At 37.9% G+C, this 27821-nt stretch overlaps 13 protein-coding genes across 13 annotated transcripts; 4 read left to right on the top strand and 9 right to left on the bottom strand.

Moving 5' to 3' along the window:
• Positions 1-1951: 1951 nt before the first annotated feature.
• DFA_05472 (uncharacterized protein) lies at positions 1952-2522 on the bottom strand (the record flags this gene model as incomplete). Its single annotated transcript, XM_004361134.1, has 2 exons — positions 1952-2250; positions 2318-2522. 2 exons carry the CDS (start codon positions 2520-2522, stop codon positions 1952-1954), a joined length of 504 nt encoding a protein of 167 aa, XP_004361191.1.
• Positions 2523-2664: 142 nt separating this feature from the next.
• On the bottom strand, positions 2665-3147 carry DFA_05471 (ABC transporter B family protein; the record flags this gene model as incomplete). Its single annotated transcript, XM_004361133.1, has 1 exon — positions 2665-3147. One exon carries the CDS (start codon positions 3145-3147, stop codon positions 2665-2667), a length of 483 nt encoding a protein of 160 aa, XP_004361190.1.
• Positions 3148-3600: 453 nt separating this feature from the next.
• On the top strand, positions 3601-4818 carry DFA_05470 (uncharacterized protein; the record flags this gene model as incomplete). The annotated part of the gene is made up of 3 exons (XM_004361132.1): positions 3601-3769; positions 4004-4233; positions 4489-4818. 3 exons carry the CDS (start codon positions 3601-3603, stop codon positions 4816-4818), a joined length of 729 nt encoding a protein of 242 aa, XP_004361189.1.
• Positions 4819-5101: 283 nt separating this feature from the next.
• Positions 5102-7142, bottom strand: abcB3 (ABC transporter B family protein; the record flags this gene model as incomplete). Its single annotated transcript, XM_004361131.1, has 4 exons — positions 5102-5199; positions 5274-5806; positions 5891-6145; positions 6226-7142. 4 exons carry the CDS (start codon positions 7140-7142, stop codon positions 5102-5104), a joined length of 1803 nt encoding a protein of 600 aa, XP_004361188.1.
• A 1825-nt stretch (positions 7143-8967) lies between these two features.
• On the bottom strand, positions 8968-10460 carry DFA_05468 (uncharacterized protein; the record flags this gene model as incomplete). The annotated part of the gene is made up of 3 exons (XM_004361130.1): positions 8968-9760; positions 9836-10357; positions 10408-10460. The coding sequence occupies 3 exons, from the start codon at positions 10458-10460 to the stop codon at positions 8968-8970; spliced, it is 1368 nt and encodes a 455-aa protein (XP_004361187.1).
• A 106-nt stretch (positions 10461-10566) lies between these two features.
• DFA_05467 (uncharacterized protein) lies at positions 10567-10885 on the top strand (the record flags this gene model as incomplete). The annotated part of the gene is made up of 2 exons (XM_004361129.1): positions 10567-10612; positions 10698-10885. The coding sequence occupies 2 exons, from the start codon at positions 10567-10569 to the stop codon at positions 10883-10885; spliced, it is 234 nt and encodes a 77-aa protein (XP_004361186.1).
• A 496-nt stretch (positions 10886-11381) lies between these two features.
• On the bottom strand, positions 11382-13366 carry rpkA (G-protein-coupled receptor family protein; the record flags this gene model as incomplete). Its single annotated transcript, XM_004361128.1, has 5 exons — positions 11382-11786; positions 11853-12149; positions 12234-12401; positions 12490-12693; positions 12806-13366. The coding sequence occupies 5 exons, from the start codon at positions 13364-13366 to the stop codon at positions 11382-11384; spliced, it is 1635 nt and encodes a 544-aa protein (XP_004361185.1).
• A 2041-nt stretch (positions 13367-15407) lies between these two features.
• Positions 15408-16427, top strand: psmA4 (proteasome subunit alpha type 4; the record flags this gene model as incomplete). Its single annotated transcript, XM_004361127.1, has 3 exons — positions 15408-15410; positions 15562-16071; positions 16188-16427. The coding sequence occupies 3 exons, from the start codon at positions 15408-15410 to the stop codon at positions 16425-16427; spliced, it is 753 nt and encodes a 250-aa protein (XP_004361184.1).
• A 1126-nt stretch (positions 16428-17553) lies between these two features.
• rps13 (40S ribosomal protein S13) lies at positions 17554-18081 on the bottom strand (the record flags this gene model as incomplete). The annotated part of the gene is made up of 2 exons (XM_004361126.1): positions 17554-17879; positions 17952-18081. 2 exons carry the CDS (start codon positions 18079-18081, stop codon positions 17554-17556), a joined length of 456 nt encoding a protein of 151 aa, XP_004361183.1.
• Positions 18082-18370: 289 nt separating this feature from the next.
• On the bottom strand, positions 18371-20471 carry DFA_05463 (uncharacterized protein; the record flags this gene model as incomplete). The annotated part of the gene is made up of 3 exons (XM_004361125.1): positions 18371-18928; positions 19005-19687; positions 19769-20471. 3 exons carry the CDS (start codon positions 20469-20471, stop codon positions 18371-18373), a joined length of 1944 nt encoding a protein of 647 aa, XP_004361182.1.
• Positions 20472-20788: 317 nt separating this feature from the next.
• DFA_05462 (uncharacterized protein) lies at positions 20789-22498 on the top strand (the record flags this gene model as incomplete). Its single annotated transcript, XM_004361124.1, has 4 exons — positions 20789-21191; positions 21280-21455; positions 21520-21618; positions 21686-22498. 4 exons carry the CDS (start codon positions 20789-20791, stop codon positions 22496-22498), a joined length of 1491 nt encoding a protein of 496 aa, XP_004361181.1.
• A 91-nt stretch (positions 22499-22589) lies between these two features.
• Positions 22590-23858, bottom strand: DFA_05461 (uncharacterized protein; the record flags this gene model as incomplete). Its single annotated transcript, XM_004361123.1, has 1 exon — positions 22590-23858. The coding sequence occupies one exon, from the start codon at positions 23856-23858 to the stop codon at positions 22590-22592; it is 1269 nt and encodes a 422-aa protein (XP_004361180.1).
• Positions 23859-24039: 181 nt separating this feature from the next.
• DFA_05460 (PHD zinc finger-containing protein) lies at positions 24040-27682 on the bottom strand (the record flags this gene model as incomplete). The annotated part of the gene is made up of 3 exons (XM_004361122.1): positions 24040-25419; positions 25508-26578; positions 26678-27682. 3 exons carry the CDS (start codon positions 27680-27682, stop codon positions 24040-24042), a joined length of 3456 nt encoding a protein of 1151 aa, XP_004361179.1.
• Between the last annotated feature and the right edge of the window lie 139 nt (positions 27683-27821).

Below are 27821 nucleotides of genomic sequence, written 5' to 3'. Positions count from 1 at the left end.
AAAACAGTATTCACATTACTATTACAATTGGAAATGAACATCATCAACATCCCATCAAAACATCAATCAACAACATAACAATACGAACAACAGAACGATATAAGATAGATAATCATGGTGTAGACACAACCACCAACCATTACTCGACACACACATACATATGGATGGTGACACTGGGCACTCCCTCCAACAGTCACGATCTGGTCACTAACCTGACAAAAGAACTATGGATCGTAACTCACAGAACCGTTCAGCCCCCCTCGATTCAACAGGTAAAGAAGCTTCCCGTCGTATTGATGAACAAATAGAACTAATAGCTCCCACCAAGACTTGCCATTTTTGCTTGGATGGAAATAGAACAGACATTTGGCACCCCAAAAAACAGATTGGACTTGTTTCTTCTTTGGAAACTCAGTTCCCATTGCTGGTCAAACAAAGACTTCAATCAATAAAACTTCGCAATCGAAAGAGTAGTGCTACAGGTGGATGCCACGAAATGAGATGCTTAAAAAAAAAAAGTTTGTCAGAGATGTGTTCCGTTGATGGATTGATGGCTTCGGACAGTAAGGAGTGAGTAGACTTGGATTGAGTGAGAGTAGTACACGTCAAAAGGGGTCGATGATCGCTACTGAGACCTGTTGCTGCTGTCTGGGATCTCACTCAGATCTTAGTTCATCAAGATATTTTATTTTATTTTATTTATTTAATATTGTGCCTTGTGTTGCTCTCTTCTCTTTGGTTATAATCATTATTAATAAACTATTCAATAAATAAACATATAATATGATCGCACCCCCCTTCCTCGGAGAGGAAGGGTGGGTGCAAACACCTTAGTAACGCTGCACGTCCCCGACGGCAGTTATAGAGTGCTGAAAGGTACCCACCGTTACTATGGGTTGAATTTTTGTTGATCTGACGATCTGCCGATCTCTCACTCGTTTGTGCTATGATTATCATAGCTCGGTATCCATAAACGTCCCCATTTGTAGTGTAGTAGAGATAGATGGAGTGAGAGAGAGAGTGGATGGACATGGATAGTGTGAGAGTGAGTGAGTGACATAGACACAGTGAGGGAGTAGACATCGATGATCGGGGAGGGGACGGATAGATATGGACCTGGAGAGAGTGAGTTGATATGGATTCGGGTGAGAGTTAGAGATGAGAGATGAGAGTGGGCGAGAGACAGAGTTATGGATTGTAAGCCTCCACGGACAGATTTGGGATGGAGTGAGTGAGAGTGCTAGTGGGATAGACATGGGTGACATGGAGAGAGTGAGAGACAGGATGGACATGGGGAGACGAGGAGCCTGACAGAGTGAGAGAGGCATGGACATGGAGTGACACAGAAAGAGTGAGAGACTGGACATGGACAGTAAGGGAGTGAGTGGCATGGATAGAGGGAGAGTGTGTGAGAGTGATAGAAAGAGAGAGAGAGAGAGAGAGAGAGATTGGATGGATAGTGACAAAGATAGTTACATGAGAAAGAGTGGGACCAGATTATAGGGATTGTTGGACTCTACGGCCAGATTTATATTTTGAGGGCTGGAGAGTGTTTAGAGAGTGAGAGACCAGATATATATTGACAGGGTGAGACTGGATGGATAGTGACAGAGATAGAGTTAGAGTGAGTGGAGAATGGACATGGAAAGTTAGAGAGTGAGAGTGAGAGAGTGAGAGAGTGAGAGAGTGAGAGAGTGAGAGAGTGAGAGAGTGAGAGAGTGAGAGAGTGGATTGGATGGAAGCGAGTTGAGATTCGACATGGATTTAGTAGGGGTTGAGTGACATGGAGTAGAGAGGAGTGAGACAGTAGATGGAGAGTGGCATGGTTTAGACAAGAATAATGTGGTATGCGCAGGTATCGAAACTGATAACCTATGGTTGGGTAAAAAAATTATAATACCACTTAGCTAGTTTGGCGATTTTCAGCAAATTTTGGTTCGTGTGCTAGTATTTATACCGCATGTTTGTCAGAGATGTGTTCCGTTGATGGATTGATGGCTTCGGACAGTAAGGAGTGAGCAGACATGGATTGAGTGAGAGTGAGAGTGAGAGTGAGAGTGAGAGTGGGAGTGGGAGTGGGAGTGGGAGTGGGAGTGGGAGTAGACACTGGGATATAGAGTAGAAACTGACATGGATAGAGTGGTAATGAGACATGGAGAGAGTGAGAGTGAGTGGATGGATGGATAGAGTCGAGTGATATTGGATAGATCGATGAGAGTAGGATTGAGTGACATCGAGAATAGAGTGTGGCTTGAGATGGATATAGTGAGTGAGAGAGTGAGATGGACATGGATAGAGTTGAGTGAGTGATATAGACAGAGTGAGAGTGAGAGTGAGATGGACATGTATAGAGTGAGTGAGTGAGCGAGTGACATAGACAGAGTGAGAGTGAGAGAGTAGACATCGACGATAGGGTGAGAGACTGGATAGGCATGGACATGGAGAGATTGAGTACATGGACTTGAGATGGATAGAGTGAGAGACGTGAGTGAGAGTGATTGATTGGACATCGCACCTGACATGGAGTGACATGGATAGAGTCGAGTGATCACAGAGAAAGATTTGAGAGAAAGTCATAGATCTTGTTTATATAATTATATATATATATATAGATAATAAGTTAAATTTTATTTGTTTGAGTGTAAAAAATTGTGTTTGTGTTGTTTATAACTTTTGTCTTTGGATTAATTGATAATAAGGACCTTCTTGTTCAAGTAATTCTTCGTGACTACCACGTTCGATGATTTGACCTCCTTTTACAAAGGCAATGGTATCTGCATTCTGGATGGTGGAGAGTTTGTGGGCAATGACGAGGGTGGTTCTGCCCTTGGTGATGGCTTCGAGGGCCTGTGACACGAGCTTTTCCGACTCATTGTCGAGTGCCGAGGTGGCCTCGTCGAGCAAGAGGATACGAGGGTTACGGATGACGGCACGGGCAATGGCGATACGCTGCTTTTGGCCACCAGACAGTTGGGTGTACTTTTCACCGCACTGGGTGTCGTAGCCGTTGGGCAGGTTGATGATAAAGTCGTGGGCATTGGCAACCTTGGCGGCATCGATGATTTCCTGCTGCGTGGCACCGTCTTTGCCGTAGGAGATGTTTTGGCCGATGGTACCGCCAAACAGGATGGGTTCTTGGCCGACCATACCAAAGAGCGAGCGAAGGTGACGCACGTTGAGCAGCTTGATGTTGTGACCATCAATGTAAATGTCACCTTGGGTGGGGTTGTAGAAACGTTGGAGCAACGAGATGATCGTTGATTTACCACCACCGCTGTCGCCGACAAAGGCCATGGTTTGGCCGGCGGGGATTTGCATGTGGAGACCGCGGAAGATCATCTGGTTGGGACGCGACGGGTAGGCAAAGTGGATACCCTTGATATCAATGTCACCGGTGGGGATGGAGATGACCTCGCCGTCTGTGGAGGTTGGGTCAATGGGCGTGGCCGTGTCGATGAGACGGAAGATGTTGTTGGTGGCGACCTTGGCCTTGGCCATGTCAGGTGCAAACGAGCTGGCCTGACCAACACCAATCGCAGACAAGACAATGGCAAAAAACACACGCATCAGTGCCGAGAAACCATCGATCGTGTCGTAGGCATGACGGCAGGTGCTGGCGTCATTCCAAATGGCGGGGATGGTCTGTGCGTTGCAGTTGGCTGCAAACTTTTCGTCCGAGGCAGTCCACTCGCGCTGACCAACCAGCTTGCCACCATACCAGAACGAGAGACAGTAGACTGCAAACAAGATGAATTGAGAAAAGCCAAAGGCAAGTCCAGAGATGTGCGCCTTTTTCATGCCCGCGCTGATGGGCAGTTTGAGCTGCTTCTTGTAGAGTGCGAGGACCTGGTTCTCGGTTGTGAAACTGGCTACTGTACGAATTCCGGTGATCGCTTCAGAAGCCACCTGGCCTGCGGCCCCGTAACCGTCCATACCCTCGGACGAGAACCCTTGCAAGAATTGCATTTGGATCTTGCCAGTCGCGACGACTAGAGGGAAACAGGCTATGATGACAAGAGTCAGCTTCCAGCCGGCGACCATGGCAATGATGAGCCCGCCAACCATTGTGATGATGTTTTGCAGCATGATACCCATACGCTGACTGGTCATACCCTGCACAAGTGTCGCGTCACTGGCGAGGTGGGTGGTCAACTTGCCCGTGCTGTTTTCGGAATGGTCAAACCAGCCAACTGGCTGACGCAGGATGGTCTTGAACGAGTCGGAACGCAGACGGTACGTCAACTTTTCGCCAATCACTGAAAAGAGGAAGGTTTGGAAAAAGTTGGACACGCCGCTGACGACGGCCAACACGACAAAGATGATGGCGATAAAGTTGGCTTCCTTGGTGATGTACATGGGGTCAGGGTTCTGGAAGATGGTTAGCATCTCGGTAAAGACGATCGAGAAGGCTGGGTAGATCGAACCGGTGCCGAGCGCAGCCACAAAGCCAAAGAAAAAGAGCCAGGCTTCGGGCTTGCTGTATTTGAGGACACGCGACATGGGTACGTCGGCCTGCTTCTTGACGCGCTTCTTTTTGCGTTGGTGGTCGGCACGACGCACGCCCGACCCGCGCAGGTTACGCTTGGACGACGGACGGAAGCTGTCGAGCATCGGGTTGACGTCGGAAAAGGTGCTGCTGCGACGGGACCGCGTCTCGACCATCTGCAACTCCTTTTGCTGCTGCTTCTCGACGAGACGAAAGTAGTAGCCGCCCAGGGCCATGAGGTCGTCGTGCGTGCCGCGTTCCACGACCGCTCCATTCTTGACAAAGACGATTTGGTCGACGTTTCGGATGGTCGACAGTCTGTGAGCGATTAAAATGGTGGTGCGACCCTTCATGAGCATGTCGATAGCGCCTTGGACGGCGCGCTCGCTCTCACTGTCGAGCGCGGACGTGGCCTCGTCGAGCAAGAGGATGTTGGGGTTCTTGATGATGGCACGGGCAATTGCGATACGCTGTTTTTGGCCACCCGACATTTGCACACCCTTTTCACCGACCAACGTGTTGTAGGCCAGCGGCAGCGTCGAGATGAACGAGTGTGCGTTGGCCAGCTTGCACGCCTCCTCAATCTCCTCTTGCGTGGCGTCTTCACGACCATATCTAATATTCTCGGCAATAGTCGTCGCGAATAGCACCGGTTCCTGCGACACCAACCCAATCTTTTGACGCAACGCACGTACATTGAATCGCTTGATATCCTCACCGTCCAAAAAGATGTTGCCTTGCACGGGATCATAGAAACGTTCGAGCAAAGAGATAATGGTTGATTTACCACCACCACTGTCTCCCACCAAGCCAATCGTCTCACCTGGTTTAATCACCAAGTTAAAGTTGTTGAATATCTTGACATCTGGACGTGATGGGTAATTAAAGACAACATTTCTAAATTCAATCTCTCCCGTCAGATTCTCGGGACGTTTACCACGTGTAGAGAATGGATTGGCCTTGGAAACACGATCAATGACTTGGAAGATCTTCCAGGCTGCTCCACGACCGTTGGCAAAACTAGTCAAACATGGTGACGCCTGTCCGATGGCTGTGGCACCGATAATAACACCGAAAAACACGGCTACGACATCTCCACCCGACCATGGCTCACCTGTCAAATCATTGGTCGTACGCTTGGACACCAAAGTAGATCCATACCAAAACGACAAGGCATAAGTACCAAGAATCACAAACTGACCAAACCCAAGTCCAAATCCATTGTAAATCGATTTCTTGTAACCAATCTTTAAAGCATCCTTTAAATTATGTGAATACTTTTCTGCAAATTTATCTTCTGCTGAAAAGGTTGCAACAGTTCTAAAAAATAGAAAAAATAAAAATAAAATAGAAATTAGATAAAGTATAAATAATATAATATATTTATATTGTTTATATGTTTACCTTATTGAACCAATCGATTCTTCTGCAATACCACCGGCAACGGCATAAGCTTGTTGACCCTTACGAGTCATTTCAGTCATCATTTTGGCCATGATACCACCACCAATTGCCAAGAGTGGTGATACCGATGCAATGACCAATGTTAATTGCCAACCTTTGGTAAATCCAATTGCAAAACCTGCAACAAATGTTGACAAGTTGTGTAGAAAATGTCCAACTTTTTCTCCAATTGCTTCTTGAAATAATATTGTATCACTAAAACATAAATGGAAATAAATGGTTAGTTTAAATATAATATATGTATATTTGATTTGTTTGTTTTTTATAATACATACGAATTAATTCTAGAAGCCAATTCATGAGCTTTATTGGTATCAAACCAACCAATTTCTTGACGAAGAATTGAATTTAAATATTCTACACGAGCCTTGTTGGTTTGTCTTTCACCTGCGATGGTCCAAAGTGAAGTTTCTAGATAGGAGAGTACAAAGACAATGATACCGAGATAGAGGAACCAAAGTGCGACATCACGAACTTCAGACTCTATCGAATAGTTGGGATCGGCATTAAACTTGGCTGGATTGAAAACATCGATAACATCGCCAAAGACGAGTGACACCATTGGCATGGCAGCACCATTGGCAATACCAGCTATCGTTCCAAAAATCATAAGTGTCTTGTCATACGCATCAGAGAATCTAAAGAGTTGTAGAAAGGGTACTGCCTTTTCAGCATCAATCTTTCGTTTTTGTTTTCTCTTTTCTTTTTCCTTTTTAATTTCTCTTGGTGTTTTGGGTGGTTTCTTTGAGGATCCACCTCCGCCACCTCCACCTCTTCCACCATGATCATCTTCACCATCCGATTGGTCTTGAGGAGAATCATCTCCATCGCGGAATGAGAGTGCACCCATTACAGGACTGCTAGGTGTCGATGATAGATTAGAAGGTGATGATGAATTGGACAAGTAGATTGGTGGAGTACCTCCACCTGCACCAGCTCCAGCTCCAGTCTTTCCAGCAGCAGTATCGCTCCGAGGTGTAGCGACAACCATGTTATTTATGTGAGTCATGTTGACCATGTGGTCGTGGTTCTGGTAGCCTCCACTACCCGAGCTTTGGCTGTCATCCAACATATACTGTTCATGACCACCAGATGCATCGTCGTTACTGTTGTTGTTATTGTTATCTAAATTACGACTCTCTTCATCTAGATATTCTTCTACAAAATGTGAAGTGTTGTTGTTTTGAGCCATCTTTTAAAAAAAAGGACTTCAAAAAAAAAAAACAACAAAAAAAATTAAAATCAAATTAAATTAAAATTTAAAACTAAATTTGGGATGTGTAATTGATTGATTGATTGATTTACAATGATGATGATGATGATAGATAATGGGCGATGTTTACAAAAAAAAAAAAAAAGGTATATCTTGTTGGTTTTTTAAAAATGATTTTGAATATATATAGAAAATGATCAGGAGAATGGTAAAGGGTTATTTAAAAGTTATAAAAGTTGGTGGGTATACGAGTAACGAAGAAACAGGTAAACAAGAATGCATGCATGCAGCGGCCGATACTTTTAAATGAAATTCTATTTCTGGAGTCCAAGAGTTGGCGAGATTTTTACTGGGTATACAACTCGTCACACGAATCAGACGAGGTTCGTGGGTGTCGTTTAGGAAGAAGAGTCGATGATAATGAATGAATATACTATCTAAAATCCCATCAAATGATTCCAATGTCTATTCTATTGTTGAAAAAACAAGATTGATAAGTTTTCAATCTCTAAATGAACTGTCCTATAATAATAATAATAATAATAATAATAATAATAATAATAATAATAATAATAATAATAATAATAAGTTGGGACGGAAAATAATTTTCCAAAGATAAAATGGATGGAAAAAGTAAGAATGATGGATAACAATATATTGGAAGAAAAGGATGATGATGATGGAAAAGGGTGGATGGATACATACTTTTAACTTCACCTTGGGGTTTTGTTTTTTTTTTTAATAATGAATGAATGATATACAAAATGAAGAGTGGTTTGATTTACTTTACTTTACTCTACTCTACTCTACTCACTACTACTAATACTACTGAAACTAGTGGTTTGGTATTTTGAAAATAAAAGGAAAAGGAAGATCAAAAATAAATGGGATATATCGATATTATATTTGGTTGGTTGGTTGGTTGGTTGTTGTTATTATTGATGGTAATGAATGAATGAATTGATTAATGGTATATATGTATGCGAGTGAGGGGTTAGGTGAATAATAATAAATATAAATATTTTAACAAAAACAACAACACACAACAAAATGATTTGTTTTTGTTGTTTATCTGTGTGATCAAATAAGTAAGTACTACTTTACTTGTTGGTAATTAGATGTGTGATTGATAATATAATAATAATATAATAATAAATGTGGGGATTATATTTAAAATGATTGTCATCAGGTAGAGTGCACTCTGCATTCCAACCAAAAATGCAAAGGAAGGGGGTTTGATCAAACAGGTGAGGTGTGGAATTGTGTTTGTGTGTGTGTGTGGCTGCCAAAAGGTGATTAGCCCGCCATACCTAAAAATAAAGCACACAATGTGTGTGGGGTGCCACTTGTTTTTAACTAGAGATTAGAGTAGTGTTGTGCTGTTTAATCGGTGGTTGGTGAATTGAATTGTGAATACCAACATGATACATCAATAAGCATCATCAATCCATCCATCCATCCTCAAAACATGCTCTACCACTTACTTTATATGGATAATGCCCCATTCAAGCAACATCATCTCCTCACTCATCATACTACAACAATCACAACAATCTAGACGATCGTTATCGCATGTCGATTGGCATCAGACCAGACCAGACTGTCTACCATCTTCAAGATGTTAAAGAGATACGGGACGATATCCTCCCCCCCTTTACAGTCAGTGTGAAGGTTTTAATTTGATTTGATTTGGTTTGCTAACTTTTTTTGATTGATTAATTGATGTTTTGTGTGAGTTTTAAGCATTGTTTATCGGAGATATATATTGTTTTGTTCTACCTATCTATCTATTTACTTTGATTTATTATTGAGAAAGGTCAATATCAAAAGATACAGTTTGTAATTTGAAATAGAGTTGTCTTGAAAAGTGACTGCGTTGAGCTGCCGATAAGATTTGTTCGTGGGTGAGGTCTTGAGATGTGCCCCAATTGGATCGAATGACCGATGCTCTTCTTGTGATATTGGTGTTTAAAAACATGGCAACCATATCGTTGATCGAGTCGGGGTTGCATCTATAGGTAACTGGATGATATGCGAGATCGTCGACACCATCCATACATATCTTTTGCTCCTTGTTTAGTCTGTTTGCATCCTTGCTCAAACCGTGACCGACCTTTAGTATTGATCGACTGGTCAACAGTTGAACGAGTGCGTCTGGTATCTCTTCAAACTTGCAAATTCTAAACAATGCAGTGTATTCTCCGTTTGACAATTGAATCAAACTGATCTTTGGGTCTTCCTTTGTCAAAAACTTTCTAAGTGCTGGCCATTCGCAGTCCATACCCAATACGACGGCATCCGATACCTTTACGTCCCATGGCATCTTACCATCCAATAGTTTAGAGACTGCTTCGACAGCTTGCTCCTCACTGTCAATCACCTCGGTATTGGTAACCTCTCCCACATCAAGTGCAAGCATCTCTTCACTCTTTATTTCATACATTGGATCCAATTGAGTATGTGGTATCTTGAATAGAAACTCTATCGATTCATCTCCCAATCGTTTCTTTTCCAAACATAATCTATTATAAAATTCAATTGCTTCTAGTCTTGTTGGAAATGTAATCTTATAATATTCCTTTTTTCCTACTTTAGAACTAGAAATCAAACAAATCATTAAATATTATTAATATCAAAGAAAGAGAGAGAGATATATATATATATATATATACATATTTATATCTATACAATACTTTTTAGTTAATTTTACAATCTTTGCATCAGATGGTAATAGTTGTTGATCAGTTAACAATTGATCAAATTGTTCCAATTTCTTTGTTGATCTTCTTTGTTCAACAACAACTACATTTCTTAAGTTTAAATGGTTAATTACATCTTTATCATCTGTATTACTACTACTATAACTTCTTGATGATGATGGTAAGAATGAACAAGTGGATGAGGATGAAGAAGAAGATAAAGATTTACAATTAAAACATCTACATTGATTATTATGGTTATTGTTACTATTATTAAACATTAATGACGATGATCTATTAATGGAAGAGGATGTTGAATATAGGTTACAGTAGTTATTCTTGTTGTTGTTATTTAATTGAATAACCCCGTCATGACCACACGACGACGACAAGGACGATCGTCCTGAAATAGTAGAAGTGGAAGTGCTATAATTATTCGATAACTTTGTAAAGAGTGAAGTGGAACCACTCTTCTTTATCGTTGATAAAACCAATCTATTTGATACTTGAAACATTTCCTTTTTATTCTAGATCTATCTATTTACCTCTTTATATAAGCCAACTCGTCTTTCGTTTGTTTTAGTTTTGGAGTCTCCATTTCATTTCATTTTTTTTTTTTTATAATTTAATTTAAGTTGAAACATGTCTTGAGTGTGGATGATCATTTATCATTTAATACATTCCTATTTTTGACAATGTATACAATGAAATCATCAAATATCATCGAAATTAACAAATATCTTCAAGAATGTAGGTATAGAATAGAATACTGTATCATCGTGTGTACGTACATATCACTAATACTATATCTATGTATCAATCAATCAATCAATAGCATGGAATCAATCAACAATAGATAAAAAAAAGAATGTATTACATGTTGAACCATCAACACACAAAGCAAATCTAACAAGTGGATCTACTACTCTTATGAGTGACTTGAAGAAATCATATACAACCTTTAAACAATCATCACCATTATCTGTTGATAAAAAAGATAAAGATACTCCTGCATGGGCTTGAGACAATTGAAACTGTCTCAATCATTAGAATGGTGATGCATTATCATCATTTGGACTTTGTCATTCATTCCTTCTTCTTTTTCAATCTACGAATATGGTTGATTGGAATATATATATCAATATATTATATATTAAATGGATGGATGGATTGAACAAGAAACAAAACATTAATGTGTAATATTTGTATAAACAACAACAACAACGACTCCAACAAATAATAAATATGTAACAACAATAATATTTATAATAATAGGTCAGTGGGTGGGAATACAGTCAGTCTAATCTATGGTTCAAGATCCAATATTTATATTATTTATATAAGTATGATATTGTTTGTGTATATATATATATAAGAAAAAAGAAAAAAAAAGAAGAGGTTGTTTGAGAAAATCGATCGATATTACTATTTTTGGTTTGGTTGGTTTGTTGTTTGGTGAATATTGTATGGTATAATTGTATAATTGTTGTAGTTATTATTATTATTATTATTATTTAGCCTAAACATCTTGGGAAGGAGAAATGATTTGATACATTCTTTTCATAAATCTTTCCACATAGAAATCGGGAGGTACAGCTGAAATACCACTCTTGTCTTTATGAACGACATAGACCTTTACAAATCTTTCCATCTTTTTGGAAAAGTCATAAAGTTGAAGAATATCTATGATACCAATATAATAGATAAAGTTTCCGTCGCTTGATATAAATCCTTTTGTAAAATCAGATTCTATTATAGTTGTTGTTGTTGTTGTTGTAAGTGAGGTGGTGTTGATGGTAGTGTCGGTCGTTGACGTAGAACCTGATAAATCATCAAGTCCAATTGATTGATTACCTGGTGGGTTTGGATTGGGTACTATACCAATCAATAAACTGTAATCCATAATATTTAATGATTTTAAAAACTATAAATAGAGAAAAATAATATTAGTACATGGATTGATTGATTTATATTTTATATTGTGACATACTGAACTATCTCTACCCAATTGCTCCAAGAAAGTATTTTTTAATTGGTTTGGTACACGAAGATATAGTTCGGTGTTGATAAAGTCCAAATCTAAACCCAAAGTATTTGGATCATAGTCTGGACGACCACCACGGTTGATGTTTGAACCCTTGAGATCATAACGTCGTCTAATCTTTTGCTTTGAACTACTAAATACATTGGACATGATGGCAAGATAGACCGTATGATCATTTGGCATTGTAACTTTATAAGATCCATAGAATCTAAGTAAAAATGAATTTCTATTTTCAGAAAAGTACTAAAAAATACAATAAATAAATAAAATATATTAGATCCCAAACTGATTGATTGGTCGGTGTATATATTCCTTCTTTAAACATACTTGATAAAACTTTGACATTTTCTTTCTTAATAATAATGATTCTTGTTGAGTAATTGTTTTAATCAAATATCTATTGTCTGGTGTAAAACACATAAAACTACCACTTTTACCTTCAGAGAATTTTTGATTTGATAATGTATCGAAAAAGGTTGTTGCATCAAATGATTTCTATAAAGACAAAAAAAAATAATAATGGGAAATTAGAATATTGTTTGTTTGTTTGTTTGTTTGTTTTGTTTTGTTTTGTTTTTCATACCAAATAATCATCAGGAGTAATACCTGAAAGATATCTAATTGCACTATAAATTTTAGGATCATAATCTTTAACTTGGTGACGTTTAATGGTTGATATTTGAAGATTCAATTCATCTTTGAATAAATCCTTTTCAGTATACAATTTCTCTTCTTTTGGAATCTCTCCCAATTTACTAAAACTTTCAATATGTTTGTTTTCTTCAACCTAAATATAATATAATATAATATTGTTAGTGATTGAGTTGATTTTGATTTGATTTGATTTTCTAATTTAATATTACAGATAAATAAATTCCTTTTAGACAACACATTAAAACATAGTTACGAAGTGAAACAGCCAATTGAGTTGGATCTTGAGAGTCATCACCGAGTGAACGAAGAAGAGGGATGTTTTCTTCGTTTCTCAAACCCTTGCATGGAAGGTAACGACGAATGTTGGCGGTGAAACCCTTAAAGAACGATGGATTGGTGAGCCAAACCATTGCATTCATGAAACCCTGGATCGACACAGAGATGGCGTCCCAGTACATAAAGGCGTTGGGGCTGTTTTGGTTGTCCTGCTCGCCGGACCATTGCGCGATACGATGGGCGAGTGGCCCGATCCAACAGAGAATGAAAACGAGTGTGTAGCTGCACATACGTAGTAACATGCCACGACGATCCTGCAGAGACAGAGTGCTGGTGGCACCCGAGTAGATGGCAGCTGTGATGAGCGACCCGATCGACAATGAAAAGTAGATCAAGAGTGGAACGAAAAAGAGTAGACGAATGGGATCTTTTTGACGCTCGACCCAACACGTACCGTCACCCGATGGTCCGATACGACCGAATGCGTACATGAGCACACTGGTCACAAAAGACAGTCCCCAAACCCACATGTGGTAGAACTTGGAGTAGTAGGACGTCTGTCCAAACGGACGATGTGCCGTAATGATCAAGTCCAACGAGATCATACCACTCCAACTGATCGACGCCAACCCAAAGAACTGCTGTATACCGGCTTGCAAGTAGCATGGGAAGCCGGTTTGGAACGACTCAGAGTCTGGCAACACCGACGTCACCAAGAACTTGAGGCTAAATATAAAGTCACACACTGACAAGAAAAACACCATCGTCAGTGGATGCTTTCGCAATGCCTTGATCGTAAGAAACGTTACAATAACAAACAACGCTCCTATAAACGACATGAATGCGAATGATCCTGAGATTCTATATAATAACTATAAAGTAAATGAAATGTAGAGAGAGAGTGTGTGTGTGAGTTAAACATACATATCTATTAGTTAGTTGATCATCAAGTCAAGTACTGAGGAGTACCCAACCACCCCCTGTCCGACGATCAAATGATCTATTACTACAAGTATACTTACAGCCATCTTTTAAAATGTATAATATATAAATATATAGTATGTATATATTATTTATATTATTCTATATTTATAAAAGTGATTCTATTATATATATGTTGATCTCTTTTATGTTGATGATTATACTATCTATTCTATTCGTCGCTCGATTAATTAATTCTTAAATTTAAATATAAATATAAATATAGTGTTGTATAACTACTATATAGAAGATTAATCAATGAATGATTTCAACAATGACTGTTGGTTGGGGGTGATGGGTGTGTTGGTATAAGAATAAGAAAACCGGTTCTTCTTAATTCTGATTATTCCTATTTTCCTCTCACTCTTTGTTCTTATACTACTGATGGTGTGCTGGGGGTCGTTGTAGTTGTCGTTGTTGTTGTCGTACGATCACTGAATCCTAACCTCTTGAGATAACTATAGTTGGACAGTAGGAGTAGAAAAGCTCTTAGATCAGCAGGGAGGTCTTGTTGTGACAACAATCAACAAGAAGATATTTGCAATTTTATATTTTGTTTTTTGAAAAAACAAAATCCCTCGCGAGCTCATGGTATGGTTGGGATGGATGCATCGCCTATGAGTCTGACGTCAGCCCACCCCCTCATCTGATTCTTGAAAAATAAAAACTATGGTCACAAGCGTATAGAACGTCTCTTCCGAAGAATCAGTGATCAGTGATCCAAAAACAACAAAAACAACAAAAACAACAACTTTATTGTCTGGTAAGACTTACTTATGATAACCTTGCAATACATTATTGATCAGGTTACAATTATCCGAAGAAATTCTTCTTTGATTGGCTAATAATAATGTAGCCGACTGACTGACTGTAGAGATGCATCGAGTATTGATATTGAATGAAAGTGAAACAAGTAGTTGTCTCATTTTTTAAGGATATTTTGAGTGGACAGTTTATTTAGTCAGATATATAGAGAGAACCAAAGACTGGGTCGTTTCAGATTTTTAAATGATGTCCGTACATTTAAAACACAACATTCATAAATTTGAAACGACCCAGTCCGATAACAAGGAATTTGGGATGGTATCAATAATAGTGACTGCTTGGTACCCAATATAATACTTTTGTCAGAGTTTGAACCTATTTGATTATGTAGAGACTAATTAATAGGTTCTATTTTGCTAACTTGTAGACATTCTCTTGCAAAATGATTTTACAATATAATAATATGAATTGTTATATTATAACAATAAAACGGTTTTTAAAATGATCGGTTCTCTTATCCTGTTATCTTTGAGGTGAGGTAATTTTCTTCAAAAAATAGTGATCAATTTCAAATGTATATTAAAATTGATTGATACAAACTTTGAAACTACCTTTTATTATTAACTTTCTTTACTAGACAGAAAGAATACAAAGCGCAGGGATTTGTGTGAACTTCAACAACTTTTTTTTTCTATTTTTTTTGTTCATTTCAAAAAGGGTGGGTTGTGATGATCTTCAGCAAATTGATTAATTAAATTTTTTTAATATTATTTGTTGTACATAATAAGAATTAAAGAAAGAAAGAAAGATATATAGAAATAAAAGATGGTATGTGATTAATCGGATATCAACAACATACTGCTCTGCTATACTATGTGTTTGATATTAATATCAAACACAACAAACACAAATGATCATTTGTACTCACTAATCAATCAACCACTGCTCCTACCTACCTACCTACTATCTATTAATTTAGGCAAGAAGATACGATCAAAGAACAACTATTTTCTCACCAGAAGGTAGAATTTATCAAGTAGAGTATGCTATGGCAGCTATTCGTCATGCTGGTGCAACTGTTGGTATTTTAGCTTCAGATGGTATTGTATTGGCAGCAGAGAAAAAGACTATTGCCAAGTTGCTCGACTCTTCAAAGACACAAGCTGAAAAGATGTTCAAGATTGACGATCACGTAGTCTGTGCTGTTGCAGGTATCACATCCGACGCAAATATACTTATCAATCACGCTAGATTGTCATCACAGCGTTATTTCTACACCTATCAAGAACCAATGCCAGTCGAACAACTCGTATCTCAAATATGTGACACCAAACAAGGTTACACTCAATATGGTGGTCTTCGTCCATTTGGTGTCTCATTCCTCTATGCCGGTTGGGACTCTCAATTTGGTTTCCAACTCTACCAATCCGATCCATCTGGTAATTTTGCTGGTTGGAAGGCTACCTCTATCGGTGGTGAAAATAGTCAAGTGAGTAGTAAACAAGAAGAAACTAATTAATAATAATGACTTGTTAGTTGGTTGTTTTGTTAATTTTATATATATTTATATTAATTTATTAATATTTATTAATTTATTTAATTTAGGTTGCACAATCAGTATTGAGATCAAGTTATAAACCAGATATGCAATTAAAAGAAGCTTTAGAGTTGGCATTAAAGGTACTCACCAAGACTATGGATCGTTCAAATATCAACTCTGAAAAATTAGAATTCTCTTATATCACTCGTAAAGATGGAAAGTTGGTATACCACCTTTTCGATGCCAAGGAATTGGATGATTTCATCAAGGCCACCGATCTTGGTCAAGAATCTGATGACCAATAAATAACCTCTAGATAGATATAGATAAATAGATATACAACATCATCAACACATTGACATATTTTATAACAACGATGTACCTCTTTTAAAAGAGAGAATACATCACCAACCCCTTTAAACAACACAAATAACCAATAAGACATAAACCCTAACTCCCATCCATCCATATTTTAATGTATCAATCAAATATTTCCCCAACTACCCTCTTTTCTTTCATCGACACATTGTAAGAAAAGTATGAATAATAAAATTACCCTTTTTTTAAACTGTATAAATATGTTCCTATCCATAATGGATATCATTATATAAACACATAAAATGAAGAAAATAATAAGATAAGAAGATAAAATATTATTGTAATAATAGTAATGATTTATTTAAAAGGTAAATTACTCATCCAAGAAAGCTAAAAGAAAAAAGAAACAACCCAAAACAAATACAAATACAAAAACAATATCAACAATACTTACACTTGTTAAAATCCTATTCCTTGCTATTTAAACTCTATTTGAAAAGATACTCCAACACTAAATAATCAACCGCCACATTTAAATATAAGATATATGATATGTAAACCATTAAAATATAAATAAATGTATGTATGGATGGAAATGGAGTGAGGATATATAAATGTACCTTTCAAAAAGGGATACCCAAATGGGTGTACCCATAGATAGAGTTGAGATTTAAAATATGATATCAATGTAATTGTTTGTTTACCGACAAGAATGTTTAATAAACCAATTTACTCACACGGTGCAAAGCAACTACGTGGATAGTAACACCTTTTCATCGGTGGGTATTTTAGAAACATTACATGTGGCCAATTACAATTGATTCATCAATTATAAATCTCTTGGATCGGTCGTGGGTCGTAGACAAACAAACCAACCAAACATAACCAATGATGGATGTTTAGATTTGTCTACTGACCGATCCAATAGCAAGGTACAGTTTTAACAAGTGAATTAAAAAAATAAAACCTTTAAACGAGCGTCCATAGGATAGATGCTGTTATTGTGTTTTTTTTGTTTTAATATCACCCCGTAACCTTCTATTTTTATTTTTGGTAGTAGACAGACGACTACTAGGCGACACTGATGCACGGCTTCGATGATTACCAAACGCTTTAGGCAATGAGGGTAGAGGCGGTGGCAGATTCGTACTTCCAGTTTGGTGGGAGGACTCCTCTCTTCTTGTATGGACGAGTCAAACGATGAATACGGGATTCAACGAGACGGAGATGGAACTTACCATCCTTGTCCTTCTTGGCACGGAGCAAATGCTTGTTGATGGTGACAGCCTTCTTGATCATGTGGAAGAGATCTTCTGGGATCTTTGGGGCAAGACCGTTGACCTTGAGGATACGGAGAATCTTGGAACCGGTGATGTTCTTGACTTGAGCAATACCGTGGGCATCACGCAACATGACACCGATTTGGGATGGAGTGTAACCTATAAATAAACAAAGTATATGTAACTATCTCGAGTTGTGATGTATTAACTCTTTCTTTCTTTCTTTCTTACCTCTCTTGGCTAATCTGCAAACGTGTTCGCAGACTTCAGATGGAGAAGTCTTAACCCATGATTGTGGCTTACGGCTGTAAGGTAAGGCAGAGGCACTGATACCCTTTCCATTGCTATGCATACGACCCATGATTGACTAGATTATTTATATGATCCTGTTAAAAACGACACAAAAAAAGTTGTATTGGTTGTTGAGATATAGGTCATCACCTCATTCGGTTCGTCGGGTGCAAAAAAAAATAAACATAAAAAAAAGTGAAAATCATGAAATGACCCATTGAAATTTTTGCACGGTCAAAACGAACAGCATAGAAATATATATGATATGGATAGATATATTTTATTTATAAATATATTTGTTTAGAGTACAACTATAATGATAATGTGGTGATAATAGTAGGCAATATTGAGGAATTAGATTACATTGAAGGTACTGGAAGTTCTTCAATACGATCATCAACGGTATCTTCCTCCAACTTATCAACGATATATTCTTCTTCCTCTTCTGGTTCCGATTCCAACTCTTCTTCATCTTGATCATCTTGGACGATATTGTTATGACTGATTCTTAGTTCTTCATATTCCTCTCCTTGTACATTGAGTTCAAGTTCTTCTTCCTCTTCAACTTCATCATCTTTATCTACTTCCTCTTCATCTTGCATACCATTGAAATTGGTGTTGGTAGTAGTGGTAGTTGTACTTGTGGATGGTAGATAAGAAGAGTCATCAACATCAAAATCGATATCATCATTCATACTAAGAGTGTTACTCAAAGTATTTGATACTTTCAAATTTGGACTTTCTTCTCCAATCTCTGGTTTTGGTGATTGTCCTCTTTCTTGAAGTGTAGATGATGGTGTTGCACTTGGACGAATAGATGATCTATTCTTTTTTGGAGCTACCTTTTTTGTTGGTGGTGGTACCTTCTTGTTGGCAACTTGTTTCTTTGGTTGTTGTTTTTGTTGTGTGGATGTATCCTATTTAAATTGATTGGATGGATAGATAGTGTTAATATTAGAGTTAGTTTAATACATTTTAATTTTAAAAACATACAAGTAAAGATAAACATTTTTCAATCTTTTTAGCCATTAGTCCTTCTTGTTGACAATATTTGGTAGCTTCTTGGTAGAGAGCAAGAGCTTCTGCATATTGTTTCGAGGCGTATAGAGCATTGGCTTTGGCATAGTATGGTAGGTAGTGGTGTTCCTTGTCCTTGTTTTGGATTTTAATGGATAGGTCACAGTCTTTGATGGCCATTGGATACTGTTTCAACTTGTTGTAACACATGGCACGATTGGCGAGGATAATGTTGTTGTTTGGATCGATTTGCAATACTTCAGTGTACAGTCTAATGGCTTCTTGGTAGTCTTGGGCACGATACATATCCTTGGCACTTTTGTAGAGTGCTGTTACTTCGGTTGAAGAGAGTCCGATGAGTTCATTGACCATCTTTAGCATCTCTTCAAACTCTGCACTGTTGAATGTTTCAATTGCCTGGACAATGTATTGACGAGCTTGTTTGTAATCACCATTTCCCATAAAAGATGTTGCCATTCTAGCACATGAACGTGACATCATTTGTTCAATACGAAGTATGATCTCCTCTTTTACTTCATCTTGGTTGTCTGGAAGATATCCCTTTTGGTTCACCATTCCTTTCATTTCCTGTGCCAAATCTAATGATTTTTGACATTCAGCGATTGCATCTTCATATCTACCAGAACTATTTAATGCAGCTATAAAAAAAACAAAATAAAACAAAAAATATAAGTATAAATACAAACAATATAATATTTACAAGTAGCTAACAAACATACCAGCTTTTGATAATGGAATTTCATAACTTGATGGATTTAAATGTTGAGCTTGTGTAAAAAATTCCAAAGCTTGGGCATAGTTTTTTTTCCAGAGAAGAATATTTGCCTGGTCACATAGGTCTTTTGATTGTTCTTCTGGAGTCATTGGTTTTTCTTCTGGTTCTTTTGATTGTTTTTTCTTTTTATTCTTTTCTTTTGGATTGCCTCTTGTATCTTCTTGTTCCTCTTCTACATTTGGTTCACCATCTTCTTCATGTGGTATTTCCTCTTTCTCTTCAACTGGAACATCCTTTTCCTTTCCTTTACCCTTTGCTTTTTCCTTTTCCTTTCCTTTACTCTTTTCTTTTACAACCTTTTCTTTCTTTTCTTTAACAACCTTTTCTGGTTTTACTTTCTTTTCTTTTACAACTTTTTCTGGTTTTACTTTTTCTTTTTTTTCTTTTACAACATTCTCCTTTTTTGTTTTACGCTCTTTTTTGTTGGTTGATTTTTTAGAGGTGGATGAAACATTTGATGATGATGATGAGGATGGTTCATCGTTTGAAATATCTGTACTTGTTGGTGATGATGAGGAAGATTCATTCTTTTTATCTTGTTGTTCTTCTTGTGGCATATTTAAATCCAATTCACCTGTTTCTAATTTATCGATTGCTGGAATTCCAATTCCTGGATTTGGTAGTACTGCCACTGGTTCCATCATCATTTTTTTTTCTAATCTCTCTAATATAGTTTTAAAATAATAATACTTGAATTAATAAATCAATAGAATGAAATATTTATGAACAGATAATAGATGGAAATAGTAATAGTAGAAATAATAATATTCTATCATTGATGTTGAGTAGTATATTTTTTCTACAATGTTTGGAACAATAGTTAATTTTTCACATCACCCACAACACACATAGTATTTATGTTACAAAAATGTTGAATGAACTTCATCTTTTGAACTAAATTAAACACACCAAAGTTTTGATTGTCTTGTATAGATTAATATTTGTTGTACATGCAAATAAGAAGATGAGCGATTTAGAAGAAGGAGAACATGAAGAAGTAGAACATTCTTCAAATGTTAGTGGTTCAGCATTGGTTAGATTACTAGAGTCATATCTTGATGGAGATGATAACAATAATAATAATAATAATACTAATGGCTCTAAAAAGAAAGATGATCTCAAAGCACATATCATTGAAAAGATATCGAAATCAGGATTAACTATTGGTAGTAATGATGGTAATGGAGAAAGTCAAGATATACTCAACGACGATATATTCGATCAAATCGTTTCATTACTCGAGAAACATTCATCGGTTGAGGAATCAATCGATCTTTTGATGATCATTTTTGGAGTTGTCTTGGATTCAAACTCTACAAATACAAATGATATATTTAATATACTATCAAAAGATAGTAAAATATGGAGTAAGAAGAAGAAGAAGAAGAATAAGGACAACATAAATACATTACAAGTTTAAAGAGAAAACTTACTCTCCCTCTTACAACTTTTTAGAATTTATTAAATTGGTTTATAGTTTAATTAGTAGAGATCAAGAATCACCTGAAAGATTATCAATTATAACATCATTATCATCTTTATTAAATGTACCAGAGACACCTTATTCATCAAGATTGTTCCAATTCTTTTTCTCATTTTTAATGTTTGAAGATAATCCTTTTATTATTAATGTATGCTACAAATGTTTGGATATCTAAATTCAAATAACTTACTTATTCAAACTTATCTTTATAGAATGGAATTGGATTTTTAGGATCATTATTATCACTTTCACTAAGTTTACAACTTGACAATATATTATTTATCACTTCAAATTGGATAAATTCTTTTAAAGTAAATTCAATCCCCTACCATTTTCTTCTTATCAATGGTTTTATTAATCAAATTTATTAATTTATAGAAGCAAGATAAACCAAATATATTGATTTCGGAAGATCAACGTACGGATGAAAAGGTAGAAATATCATCATTATATCAAATATTATTTTTAAATGATTTCAACCCTTTAACAACATCGGTTCAAGAATTGGATAAAATGGTTGATTTAAAAAAAGAAAAGTTACAATGGTCTCCAAATGCTAGAAAATTAAAATATTGGTTATCTAATTTCATATTGGTCGATCATTTATATTTAAATGATTCAATTGTATTTGAAGAGTTACCAAGACATTGTTATCCATTGTCACTCTTACTATTGGATATCATGGTTTATTATTTAATTCATCCAATTCCAGCAGACGAGATGATTCAAGTGGACGGTATCGATTCTTCATTGGTTGTAAACAAATTATTGGTCATTTTGATAGAATATTGGATACCATCCAGTGGCATTGCCCTCATTAGAGATAGTACAAGTCAATTGGCTAAATTATCAATTTTAGAAACCATACATCTAAACAACGATAAAAGTAATCTTAGCGATAAATCATCAAAACATTTATTGGTAGCAAGATTACATTCAAATATATTGGAAACCATTCAAAAGAAATCAGCCTCTATTACAGTAAACGAATTTAAACAATTAATCAACCATTTTGTACAATTAAATATCAATGATGACGACGCCATTGATAAGATTGGTCAATTATCACTTGTATCATTTACATCATCCTCTCCTCACAACATTGAATACATCCAACTATTGAATCAAATACCAAAGAAAACAAGTTTAATTACAACTATTATCCAAAAACATCAAACAGCAAATAATTGAAATAAATAAAATGGTGGATTCTTTTCTAATATTTGGTTTATAAATAATAAAAATTTTACAAGTTTATTATAATTGTGTGTTTTTTGGGGGTTTATCTTCTTTTTATATAATTATTATTCTGTTGTCTTCTGTTATAATCGTCTTGGTTATCTTGGTTAAAATTAGTATCGTTATTTGGTGGTGAAGCTGGATGTGATGGATGATGTCCTCCTCTTCCTCCTCCTCCTCCTCCTCGGTTATAAAAATTGGATTTTGTAGGTGTTTCGTATGGTGGTGATTTGTTGCCTTCTTTTTCGTCGTTGTTGAATGGTTGTGAGTGTAATGGTGGTGAAAATCCGTTTCTTGGATGTTGTGGTTGTTGTGGTTGTTGTTGTTGTTGGTAGCCGCCGCGTCTTTCCCAGCCTCGGTCTCCACCGCCACCACGATTTTCATATCCTCCACGATAGGGTGGTCGTTCGTAGGGATGTTCGCCTCTGTACCCGCCGCCACCTCCTCCTCGTTGCCATGGCTTTTCACCTCGGTAAGGAGTATTGGGTGTGGTGGGGACTGGTGGTGGTGGTGCATTGGATGAGGTTGGTGTGGAGCTCTGGCCAGAGGGTGCTTCCCAATCACCGTGTGGTGGACTACGGTCGCGATTGAAATTGCCTCTGTGTGGATACCCTCTTCGGTTTGGAGTGTCTCCATAGCCACCTCCACCTCCGCCGTCTCTATCGGGGTATGGAGCACCTCCCCAGCTTCTATCTCTAAAGTCACGGTTGTCGCGGTAGTCTGGCTTGCCTCCGACAGGTGGGTGTTCGCGTCGGTTGTCCCATTCACCTCGGCCATCGCGATCGCGTTCTGGTTCTCTTTCGCGACTGTCTCTATTCAAACGATAAGAGTCTTGAGCTTCTCTTGCAGTGTAGGTACCTGCCCCTCCCATTGAATTGGCCAATCCTCCACGCAATAGTGGTGACTGAACAGGTGATGAAGGGGTGTAACCACTCATGGATCTTGATAGTGGTGGTGGTGGTTGACCATTTTCGCGTGCATAGTCTCTATCGACCATGTTTGGATCGCTATTATTTCTTCTATCACGATAGTCTCTTCCATCACCACCACGGTTATTATACTCTCCTCCTCCTCCTCTCTCTAAACTATTACGTTCTCCACCGATATTGTTTCTTCTAAGTGGAGGACGTGAAGGTTGATGATGCGATTCACGGTGATAATCTAATGATGGAATCGAACCTTCTTCTTCTTCATGTTGTTGATGATGATGATGTTGATGTTGTAGTGGTTTGGATGGAGTCGATGAAGTGGTGGTGGTAGTGGTTGTAGTAGTGGTCGATGTACTTTCTTTTTCCTCCTTGATAATATCCATTTTAATGGGAGTTGTATCAAAGATTTTACCGCCACTGCCACCGACAGGCGATGCTTCGGATTTGGTAGGGGTCGTTTGTTGCTTAAATCCTTGTAACCATGCTTTTTTACCGGCCAATTTCGATTCACTGTTTGGACTATTCGAAGGCGAGGTGGAAGTTGTGCTGCTGTTACTGACAATGTCATCGTCGATTTTTTGTTTTTTTGATGAGTTGTTGCGACTGTTGAGAGCGTCGCTTGTTGATTCCCGACATGATTGAACCGCACGATTGATTCATCCATTCTCTTTCCTTTTGTTCCTTTCTTTCGCGCTCTCGCTTGGCAGTGGCAGAGTCAACTGGCACGCCCAAATACTCCAACATCTTTATGGCTAGTGAAGCTCTTTCATTGAACCAAATCTGTACGGAGCAAGTTGACGTTCCACATGGACACTGTACGGGTGTCTTTAGTGCGCGATACGGGTAGTCATAGGCAATGGTAACCTCGGTGTCTTTTGGTAAACAAACTCTGGTTTGGATCATTGCATGTAATTTGACTTCTTGCTTGTTGTTGTTGTTGTTGTTGTTGCTATTGTTGATATCTCCATCAACCTTGTTATAATCACCAAACAGACATACGATCCTACTATTTGGTGTACATGAACGATGGACAAACCGGGAGCTACTACCTTGTTGACGAGTGTCGATACAGACAAGAGAATCACATCCTCTCCATCCAGTTTGCCACTCGGTGGTTGTCAGGCCATTTCCACCAAGGTAGAGGACATAGGGATCGACTGGTGAAAACAAAAACGATGATCCGTCAGACCAGGATGATCGAATGTCTGCCTTTTCGGTTTGTGGACATGATATCAAACCGACAAACTCTTCCAACAATACGCCACGATCTACTTCGGTGGCGGTCAAAAGTTTAGGTATAACAATCTCTTTGGTCGGTGATCTAACACGGTCGGATTGGATTGTTTTGAGTGATGGTGTTAAATAAATTAAAGATGATGGTGAACCAGCAACGGCAGCAGTAGTGGTAGAGGTTGTTGTTGTGGTGGTAGAGGTTGTAGTTGTGGTGGTAGAGGTAGTTGTCGAGGAGGAGGTATTTGGTGATTCTTGTTTTTGATGATGTTGTTGCTTGAAATCTTTGTATTTGTTTTGCAACAAGGAGAAATTACCATTACAATACTGTAGCTGTTCCTTTTCCTTTAGTTTTCCGATTCTATTAGCAATGTTGTTGCCAATGATTTGGTTGTCAGTGATTTGTTTCCAATTGTAATGATTAAATAATGGTTCTTGTTGTTGGTCCTTTTCGTTTTGGTTTGTTTGTTTTATAATCTCGTGTGCGTATTCTATCATGTAGCCAGTGATCGTGTCCTCTGACAGATCCAACAGGCTTGACATTGCCTTTTTAATATTGTTTCTTTGTGATTCATCCAATGTATCTACGTATACCCAACTATACTTTTGAAACAACAAGTTATCATCGATATTTAATTTATGTATACATTGTTCTTGATGTGGTTGTTGATATTGTTTTTTTTCTATTCTTAATTTTCTTTTACAATAATCATCCTAAAAAAAAAAGAAAAAAAAAGAGAGAGAAAAAGAAATTAATCATTTCGAACCATCATTTATCTTTTTTCTTTTTTCTTTTACTTACAGAAATCATTTCTCTAATAACTAATGATTCAATATAAGAAAATAATTCAAAAGAATTTAAAAATTCTACAGATTCTTTGGGATACTCTATACGACCAAGAGTATCCTTGATTGCTTGGATTGGACGGACATCTTCGATAAAGACAAAGGTCTCTTTGATTGCTTCGATATCCAATAGCTTTGGAATGGGTGAGTTGGTGTCTGAATCGACTAGCATTGGTGTATTGTTGCCACTGTGATCGCTTTCATTGGCATCTTCGTCTCCGACGGCAGTTGTTGATTTCTCCTCCTTGTCCTTGGTTGTTGTTGTTGTTTTCTTGGCGGGTTTCTTTCTTCTCGAACCATACGAAGTCGACTTTCTTTTCTTTGGCTTGGTGGTTGGTGTTGCAGTGGATGCATTGGTCAGTGATGGAGATTCCTCTTCTTTTTCATCGTCCTCTGCCATTGGTTGGTCTTGCTCTTCTTTTTCTTCTTTTTTAGGCGTAGGTGTGGCTATGGCAGATGCAGCGGCAGCAGCAGTAGCCTTTGTTTGTTTCTTTTCCTTTTTATCATGCTTTTTAGAGTCCTGGTGATGATGGTGTTGTTGATGAACAACAGCCGAGGCAACGGGCGACAAAAGAGTGGGTGAACTGGTAGTGGTTTTCGGAGAGTCCTTGTTGCTACTGTTAGAGGCGAGTTCCAAGTCCAAATTATTTTCAAGTTTATCTAGTTTTTCACAACTCGTGCAAATGTGGGGCTCTGACAACTTGGAATTAAAGCAGGTATGGTGTTGCCAAGTCTTGCACATGACACACTCGGCAATCTTACCCACTGAATCCTTTTTACCGCACGAACAATTGATCAGACGTGGCACACACAGTTCGCAATAGTAGTGTTTGGGCACAGAGTTTTCCTTTTGGATGCCAAAACAGATAGCATGTTGCCAAACGTCACACTTTTCACATTGAATCATCAAACCTTGATCAATGTTATTCGTACATATACATCTAATGGTAGATGTATCTTCTTCTTCCTCAACTTCAACTGTAGTTGTTTTTGCTGCATGTTTTCTTGAATTCTTTCCTGTTTTTCTCTAAATAAATAAAAAGATAGTAATAATAAAAGAAAGAAAAGAAATGTTAGGATATCGTACAAGTGTATGAAAAGTTGAATTATTACTGTTGTTTCTTACCTTGCCTGGAGTTGGTGTTGGTGTGGGTTCTTCTTTATGATGATGGTGATCATCACCACCTTTTGAACGATGACTATTACTGCTGCTGCTGCTACTACTATTGTTGTTGTGGTGGTCATCACTACCACCTTTACGATCATCACCTTTGCGATGGTGATGATGATGATGATGACTCTTTTCTGTTTTGGTTGTGGTTGTAGTGGTTGTGGTACTGCTATTGCTAGTAGTTGTCGTTGTAGTGGTCGTTGGTTCTTCTTTTGGGGTGATTGGGATGGTCGATGTCGTCGATGATAAACTAGTGGAGGTGGTGCTGTTGCTCGGTTTCGATAGTATCTCAGAGTCGAGCAATAGTTTTGGTAACTGAGAGTGGTGAGGAGGTGGATGAGAGGTGTGATGATGACTGCCTGCACCGCCGGCGGCATTAGGCGACGACAAAAGCATGGGTGGAGACGCTAGTGGAGAGGAGCGAGACGACAACATCGAGCTCGATGAAGCAGAGGAAATAGAAGACGAGGAGGGCGATTGTGGGATCGTATTGATAGGTGCTCCTCTTGGTGAAAGAGTGTTTGATATGGCTGATGACTTTGTTGTGGTGGTGGTGGAAATGATATTATTATTATTATTATTGTTTGATACTGTTGCTGTCCTACTATTACTAGTACTAGTAGTATTGCTACTACTACTACTATTACTCTCTGTGTGATTGCTGTCATTCTGGACGGCTACTGTTGCCGACGATGAAGACGATGGTTGCGGAGACGAAGTAGTAGTTGTCGAGGATGATGATGAGGATGTGATGCTCGGAGTTGCTGCCTTGGGCGCAGTAGCTGTGCCGCCCGGCGTCGGAGGAGGAGGTGCGCTGGTAAACAGGTAGGCGCCAAAAGGGTCAGCAGCCACATCTGTCGATGAGATGGTAGGAGATTTCTCTGTCAAGAGCATCTGCTTGGGCAGCGCCTTTCGCGCAATACCCTTACGTCCGACTCTCTTACTCTCTTCGTTACTCATATTGATTAAATGGTATATTTATATATACAAATATATAATATAATATAATATGTTCTGTGCTATGCTATGCTATTCTATTTATATGGTGGTGTATAGAAGAAACAAGATTCGATCATGTGTGTGTGATGTATGTATATAT

The sequence above is a fragment of the Cavenderia fasciculata genome (genome assembly GCF_000203815.1).
Source record: "Cavenderia fasciculata unplaced genomic scaffold Scf_Dfasci-G-o-80e12.f1-5, whole genome shotgun sequence".
Taxonomy (NCBI): domain Eukaryota; phylum Evosea; class Eumycetozoa; order Acytosteliales; family Cavenderiaceae; genus Cavenderia; species Cavenderia fasciculata.
The sequence above is the reverse complement of the archived record's forward strand: the minus strand, read 5'-3'. Positions and strand labels throughout refer to the sequence as shown.